The sequence below is a fragment of the Melanotaenia boesemani genome, chromosome 16 (assembly GCF_017639745.1).
Source record: "Melanotaenia boesemani isolate fMelBoe1 chromosome 16, fMelBoe1.pri, whole genome shotgun sequence".
Lineage (NCBI taxonomy): Eukaryota > Metazoa > Chordata > Actinopteri > Atheriniformes > Melanotaeniidae > Melanotaenia > Melanotaenia boesemani.
In genome coordinates, this window is record NC_055697.1 from 4,214,473 (window position 1) to 4,222,396 (window position 7,924).

At 39.4% G+C, this 7,924-nt stretch overlaps 1 protein-coding gene across 4 annotated transcripts; it reads right to left on the reverse strand.

Annotated features, from left to right (window-relative positions):
- Positions 1 to 1,483: 1,483 nt before the first annotated feature.
- Positions 1,484 to 4,745, reverse strand: LOC121655761. Of its 4 annotated transcripts, XM_042010587.1 has the most exons (9): positions 4,036 to 4,745; positions 3,834 to 3,911; positions 3,390 to 3,548; positions 3,085 to 3,292; positions 2,865 to 2,960; positions 2,510 to 2,713; positions 1,913 to 1,998; positions 1,736 to 1,816; positions 1,484 to 1,569 (listed from the first exon to the last, which is right to left on the reverse strand). In XM_042010587.1, exons 1-8 carry the CDS (start codon positions 4,602 to 4,604, stop codon positions 1,756 to 1,758), a joined length of 1,461 nt encoding a protein of 486 aa, XP_041866521.1. In that variant the 5' UTR covers positions 4,605 to 4,745; the 3' UTR covers positions 1,484 to 1,569; positions 1,736 to 1,755. The 4 variants fall into 4 exon arrangements, 3 of the variants coding, with proteins under 3 accessions (XP_041866521.1, XP_041866520.1, XP_041866519.1); XR_006013292.1 differs by having other exon boundaries at positions 1,736 to 1,998; XM_042010586.1 differs by having other exon boundaries at positions 1,484 to 1,816.
- Positions 4,746 to 7,924: the final 3,179 nt, after the last annotated feature.

Sequence of the window (7,924 nt, forward strand, 5' to 3'; positions counted from 1 at the left end):
CCTGGACTCAAATGTTCTTCACAGCCCATAGATTCATAAAAAAGAAGTCTCTGATTTGTGAAACCTCTATTCTATTTGTGAAAATGCAAATGAGCCTAGTTTATTCACATTTTTGGCACCTGGACCACATTAGACCTGGTCCTGTTGGAAAACTACAGTACTTAGACTCTTCAAACCTGGACTCAAATGTTCTACACAGCCCATTGATTCATAAAAACTCAGTCTCTGATTTGTGAAACCTTTATTCTATTTGTGAAAATGCAAATTACCCCCATTTTATCACATTTTTTCCATCTGGACCACATTAGACCTGGTCCTGTTTGAAAACTACAGCACGTAGACTCTTCAAACCTGGACTCAAATGTCCTTCAGAGTCCATAGATTCATAGAAACCAAGTCTCTGATTTGTGAAACCTTTATTCTATTTGTGAAAATGCAAATTAGATTTGTTTATTCACATTTTTGGCACCTGGACCACATTAGACCTGGTCCTGTTGAAAAACTACAGTACTTAGACTCTTCAAACCTGGACTCAAATGTCCTTCAGAGTCCATAGATTCATAAAAACCAAGTCTCTGATTTGTGAAACCTTTATTCTATTTGTGAAAATGCAAATGAGCCTCGTTTTGTCACATTTTTGGCACCTGGACCACATTAGACCAGGTGCTGTTGGAAAACTACAGCACTTAGACTCTTCAAACCTGGACTCAAATGTTCTTCACAGCCCATAGATTCATAAAAAAGAAGTCTCTGATTTGTGAAACCTTTATTCTATTTGTGAAAATGCAAATTACCCCCATTTTATCACATTTTTTCCATCTGGACCACATTAGACCTGGTCCTGTTGGAAAACTACAGTACTTAGACTCTTCAAACCTGGACTCAAATGTCCTTCAGAGTCCATAGATTCATAAAAACCAAGTCTCTGATTTGTGAAACCTTTATTCTATTTGTGAAAATGCAAATGAGCCTCGTTTTGTCACATTTTTGGCATCTGGACCACATTAGACCAGGTCCTGTTGGAAAACTACAGTACTTAGACTCTTCAAACCTGGACTCAAATGTCCTTCAGAGTCCATAGATTCATAAAAACCAAGTCTCTGATTTGTGAAACCTTTATTCTATTTGTGAAAATGCAAATGAGCCTCGTTTTGTCACATTTTTGGCATCTGGACCACATTAGACCAGGTCCTGTTGAAAAACTACAGTACTTAGACTCTTCAAACCTGGACTCAAATGTCCTTCAGAGTCCATAGATTCATAAAAACCAAGTCTCTGATTTGTGAAACCTTTATTCTATTTGTGAAAATGCAAATTAGCCTCATTTATTCACATTTTTGGCATCTGGACCACATTAGACCTGGTCCTGTTTGAAAACCTTGACTTTGAAATCCCTACTCAAGTATACTAATCAGATTTGAGAGCCATAAAAACACACAATCACAAAACCCACAATCACAAAACAAAATTTGTGATTTTTTTATTTTACATTTGAAAATGAAAATGATGGAAATCAGGAATCTTTTGCGGAAACATTACCCAGGTCAGATCCATCGTTTTCTCTGCAACCTAGAAATCCCAGAAAAACATATCACAACTCTTGAGACTAAACAATACACACAAAATGTTAATCAAAAAATTAACTGATTTTCTTTGAACTGGCTCAAAATACCCAGATGCCATGTTTCATTAAAAAACATGGCGATGATACAAATAAGGAAGTGAACTTTCAAACCTTTCTTTGGCTTTCTTTTTTTAAGGAAGGCCCCGCTTCTCCATTTCTATCTTTATTTGCATGAGTAGGGCTTGCCTCTCACTTGAAAAAAACATAGATCAACAAATTATCAACCCTATTAATATTACTATCTTATTGTATGCTCTTTTCAGAAATAGTGACTGTGTGTACTCTAACCTTTCCTCCATCTGCCCCTGGTCAACTTCTGCCACAGCCTCAGTCTGTGTCATGCTCCTTTTTTCTATCAGAGCCTGTAGTGTTGCCTGTATTACAAAAATATTTTTTAATTTACATTCCTTAATATATACTGGATTAAGCATTTTATGAAGATGTTTTTGTCAGTACATTATTGTCATTAGCCAATTTGGAAGTTTAATTTTGCCATCTAATTTATCTTTCTATTTATTTATGCCATTATTTTAGACCCTGCTCTTCCTCTCTTGATCATATCTGGCCTCCTATCTGTGTTCACACAGGACCTTCTTCACCCTACTTCAATAGTTTCTCTTGTTTAAATGAGGATCTACAAATTGGATTAACAGGTCTTTTTACCTATACATTTTGTATCCCTTCAATTTGATAACCTGTAGTTTCCTTTTAGACAATAAAAAATGTCATATTTGGTCCAAGTTTGTTTCTGGGTGATTTAATGCATTATTTTGAAAACCTTCTTGTCCTTGCTGCTAAAGGTAAGCTTCATACATTTGATTTGCAGGAAGTTTTATTTACCATTTGGGTCAAATGTATCCTTGCTCAGTTGACCTTTTGACCTACCTCTGAAAGCAGCACATGCAGGATGAATTTAATCCTATCCCTGGCGATCATGGAGCACACTTCAGGAGACAGGTGTTTACAGCCAGCAAGAAAGCTTGACAAGTATGAAACAACTTTGTCAAGCTGTGCATCATCATCAAAGATGATAGGAACCCACCTTTCCTCAAACGAATAATGAGACCTCTCATCACCAGACACAATGGCCTGAAAAATAGAAATGAAAAGAACAGAAAAACGTCCTATTTTGATAAATCCTAGCTATTTTCTATTGACAGGCTTGGTACATCCTGGCCATCTTAATGAGAATGTCATAAAGGATTTCAGCTTCATAAAACTTAATGAAATACATGCTCACCCTTAACCTGTCCTCAGCACCTCTGTCTTCCACAATGAATTTTACCAGTTCTGCATTTTTCTTTTGCCTTTGGTCGACACTTTCAGCTGCTTTGTCCTATTACAAAACAAAACAAATGAAACATATTTATTTCATAACATGGTTTAGGATTAATTATTAATGTTATCTGATAAGCAGTCCCTGAACTACTGACCCTCACTAAATAGCTCCCCATACTTACCCTGACCATGAGCACGTGGCCAACATGTGGTTTTTTCCCAAGTTTTTTCAGCATGTTTGTGTTTGTAATGGGCACATCCCCACTTCCTGGTTTCTTCATTTCTTTTAGGCCATCATAAAAGTGCCAGTTTTTTTGTAGGCCCAGCCTGTGGAAAGCCACAAAGTGGTTTGCAGTCCCCAGGTGATAGGTGATGGCAACTGGTTCATACCTGTATGAAAAAAGTAGTGTTCCAAGTAAAATTCTCAAAAAGTTGATAATAAAAAAAAATAATAATAATAGTCGCTTGACTTGTAAATTTAACTTACTTTCCACCAAGGATTGAAATGAGTTCTGGCAAGTCTGTAGGAAGCAGCTTCTTTGCAGCAAAGCCTCTGTGCACAACTGTAACCAATAAAAGACATGGCAGTCCATGCACAAAGGTGCGTTGCTGTGTTGCTTGGTTTTCAGTGCATGGATTTGGGCCACTAGAGACAGGAGTTAAAACAGAATAAGACAGAATAAAACAGTTAGTCAATGCCTGAAAACTTGACAACTAAAGCATTTAGATAAGTGAATTATGATAATAACTCAATAATATACCTTTTCAAATGTACTGTTCTGCAGTAAACCTAATCTTTAATTACTTAACATGAAATGGTGGTGATCTTATGTTTACATATTCCTATTATGATTCCAACAACCTAAACATGTGAATCCTTCCCGAACAAGGCAGTAATAATAAATAAAATTAAGGTATACTTCATAAATACCTTTTACATGGCAGAGATTTGATACTTTCACTGGCCCACTTGTCTATTTTAGCCTGAAAGTCACCAAAATCCTCACAACTTTGGGGAGAGATGGAGGGAAAAAAGAAAACAAAATTGATAGATTATGCCAATATTATGCTACAAATATGTTTTAAATGTCAAATAAAAAGCAGATTTTTAAAAATAATCAAAGAATACTCACAATATGTCAATGGAGCCTGAGATCCTTTTTACAACAGGGCAGTCTGGACTTTGACACTTTCCAGCAAGCTCTGTGTTTAGAAGGAATCCCAGTCTGTAAGTAACCATGTCCTCCTCTGTACCGAAGGCATTCCACAGTTGCCCTTTGAACCTTCCAATCTGGTTCAGCCACAGTAACTTTCCTTGGCCCCATTCCTTTTTGTTGAAATGGTCATGCACCTGCAGTAAGGTTGCTATCCATGGGTCAACATGTGAATGTTTCTGTAAGTCACTTTCTATGCCGGATCGTCTTTTAATTGCCAAGTGGATTGTGTACAGGAGGTTGTCAACTGTACATGTGTTTGTTAACTTGATTGTTTGATCGCCAATGGTCCCCTCCCCTCCCCACGGTGGACAGCATCCTTTTGTTTGTTGTGGTGCAGACAGTTTAACTTTCTTTCTTGTAGGTGGGGCACTGTAGTACCTGGATTTTCTCTTTTGGGTTGTGCGCTTGTGCCATTGCTCCTCTTGTGTCAGCGGAAGGGCCTCTGGGCCATCAGTGTCCTGTGCTTCTTTAGCACTTGATTTCATGGGGAGCCCCCTTTTCTTCCCCAGTGAAACTCCCTTCAGTCGTCCCACCACAAACTCATGCTGAACTTGGAGAAAATCCCCGGCTCTTCTGTGCAATTTAGAGGTGAGGATGACTGTCTTTGTGGTCCGAAACCAGTTCTCAACAGCAGCATTGCTGTCTCTTCTTTTCCCAAGAGCTGTTAGCATAATACCTGTCCAGAGAGGAACAACCCCTGCATAATGTAGTAATATATCAGTTATGGACTCACAGCAGTAAGGATTTGGCTCTCCATTTTTCTCTGTGTCATCCTCCTCCTCAGCTTCATGTTCTGTTTGCCTGACGATCCTTTCAATGGGGCCAAAGAATGGTGAAGACTTGGAGAAGGATTTTCCAAACTTTTCTGAATCATCAGGATCTTCCTCACCATCTTCCATTTCAACTTTGATTTGATCTGCATTCTGCTTGTTGATTGCATCCTTGAGAGCTGACAGATGTTTCTGACACCCATTTGTGTTCTTTCTTGCAGAAAAAACAAACACCACACTCTTCATCACTGATAAAATGTGGTTGAATGTTGACGTGTTTTGTAAGAGGGCAAAACAGTACAAGAAAAAGCGTTTTATATCTTTTTTGCACTGCATCTTGGCTAACTTCATGCTTACCAGCTTCAGCATGTGAGCAGCACAGAGGTGTAGGACTGTCATCTCCACTTTTCCATTTTCCTGGCACAGCTGGAAGCAAATCTTTAGATACTCTTGAACAGTGATGGTGTTGAATGCCTGAATTACGGCATGAATCATCGCCCAGCTGAAATCAGTTTCAACTTTTTGTGGTTTTAAGTGCTTCTGAAAAAGCTTAAAGAAGTCACGACGCAAGCAAGTTAGCCAGTGCAGAATTGTTGCCGTTGTTTGATCAGCTGAAATCATTTCAGCCACAGGAACCACTGTTTTGGTAGTAGACTGACACTCAATGCAAACTGCATAATAAAGAACAGATTGGCTGGCTGGATGAGGTTTGCCAACCACACTACCTGTGGCATCAAGATATAGCAAACAGCTGTTGCTCCTCTGTATGTCTTGAAGAATCTCCAACTGGGACTCAGAATAGGAGTGTACAACAAAAGGTGATATGGCAATATATTGGATACTGCTGTGCTTGACTTTTGTGCTTGGTTCCTCTGCATCTAGTTTCTGCTGGAGTTCAAAACAGTCAATGAAAATATCTCGATCCAGGCGATTACCAAGATTTTTTTCACTGCTGATCTTCTGCAGAACTTGTATGGATTTCACATTATTGAAGTTTCCTGATAAAAGTTTATCTTCATCAGCACTGGCAAGTTGTTTTGTGTGGAGAAGCATGGGAGTCAATTCTCCAAGTTTATCTTTGATTTTTTGACGCTCAGGCTCTGTACAGTGACGTGCATGTTGTTCCTCACAACTGTGTATGACCCGTCCCTGGACACTGACATTTACAATTATGTCACCTTCAGTCATATCCGGATCTTTTTCTATCGAAAGAGAGTAATTTGCACAGCCAGTGAATTTGCAAACAGCCTTTCCTCTCCAGTAACACTTTTTAGCCTTTCGGCTCTTGTTGCTTTTTACTTTGTTGACTTTGAATGACAGCACACAATATTTGTTTACTCTTGCAATTTTCTCTGTCATATAATCAGTCCATCCTTTCTTTAACACTCTGTATCCTTCTCTTTCATCTGGTTTTATTGCAGACCACTCTTCTCTTGTTAGACTGACAGAAAAGTTTGGAGGACAAGATGGAACTTCACTTTCAAAGGCTAGGCTTCTTTTTATGCCCTCCATCTGTCCGGAGTTTGTTTTTTGTGGATTTTTGCTGCAGGAAGGACAGTACCAAGGGGATATAACTGAAATGTCATCCACACTTTGGTAACCCACACAAAGAGGATGAAACCAATCCTGACAGAGACTGCACTGAGCATATGGCTCATTTGGATCGTTTGGCTGTTTACAGACACAAAATAAAGTATCTTTTGAATACTCTATGTTAAGATCTTCACTTCTATTGGCCATTTCCGCTCCCTCATGGGTCAGAATCAAATGTTTTTCCTGCTCAGCTTTTTGATCTTTAGCCTTAGTCTGGTTATCACCATCAGAGATAATGCTCAGAGTGCTTTCTGCTTTAACAAGATTCTGAGATATTTCAGTATGATCATCAGCTTCCTTTTGAGAAAATGATTGTTTTCTGTCAGGAAGGGGCTCAGCTGTGGTCTCCTCTCGAACTACATTTGTTCCTTCTTTTTCTTTAAATGTCTGCATTTTCTTTTCCACTGTATCTCTATCACTCTTGGTCATAGAGATGTTTTCCTGAAACACTATTTTCTCAGTGTTTTTTTCTCTTCTGTCAGACTCATTTATGTTCTCATGACGTTGAAAAGAGCTTACATTCTTGGTTTTCTCCCTCAACAGTGTTCTTGTTCTAACAGACTTTCTGTCCTTGTGCCATATCGTGTACAGCCATTTCTTTTTTTTTACTGACTTGTCATTGAATATCATCCCTGCCACATCACCCCACATGGGACTGTTCCAAGAGATTCTCTTTTTCAGATTTGCAAATACTGTGAATCCAGCAACCAGCTTGTCCTCTCCTCCTGACTCTGACCATAAATCTGGATACCCACGTCTTTGCCCTCTTTTTAACTTTGCCATTTTTTAATCCTGATGAGTGAAGGAAAAAATAATTCTGCTAAGTCCTGGGAAAGTAATAAAAAACACATTATTGCATATATATATATATATATATATATATATATATATATATACACACACACACACACACACACACACACACAGGTGCTACCCGGAAAATTAGAATATGCTGGAAAAGTTGTTATATTCAAACAACATAAACCAGTACTAAATGAAGATCCAAGAGTTAACTTTCAGAGGCCTGACATCTTTTTTATTTAAAATCCGTTTTTTATTGATTTCAAGAAATATGCAAATTTTCTTTTTTTTTTTTTTTTTTTTTTTTTTTTTTTAGAAAAAGAGTGTGTGTGCGTTTGCAGGGGGTTAGGACGTGTCCTCTGGGGGGCGCCCTGGCCGGGTGTTGGAGGCGTGGGCCTGGGGTTCTCTTCCTTTGCCTCGCCCCCCTCCCACTCAGAAAGAGGAAAGTGGCCCCTTGGGCTGGTGGCTGGCCCCTGGGGGGGTTCGTGGCGTGCCTGGGTTGGGGTGCCTGCTCCGGGCCTGTGACGCCCTTCGGGGCCGGCGGGGGACGGGGGCGCCCTAAGCCACTGGCGGGTCGTCTTCCAGGGGGGAGGCTTACTCCCCTCTGGACCTACATCTCCTGACCCCTCCCCTCCCCCACT

Bases quoted from the DNA above. Each gene is read 5' to 3' on its own strand.
- LOC121655761 (XM_042010585.1), bottom strand. From the start codon at position 4,604: ATGAAATCAAGTGCTAAAGAAGCACAGGACACTGATGGCCCAGAGGCC. The intron at 3,549-3,833 runs GTATTTATGAAG...TCCTGTCTCTAG, and splicing joins AAATCTCTGCCATGTAAAAG to TGGCCCAAATCCATGCACTG. The intron at 2,714-2,864 runs GTGAGCATGTAT...TCTATTTTTCAG, and splicing joins GTGCTGAGGACAGGTTAAGG to GCCATTGTGTCTGGTGATGA.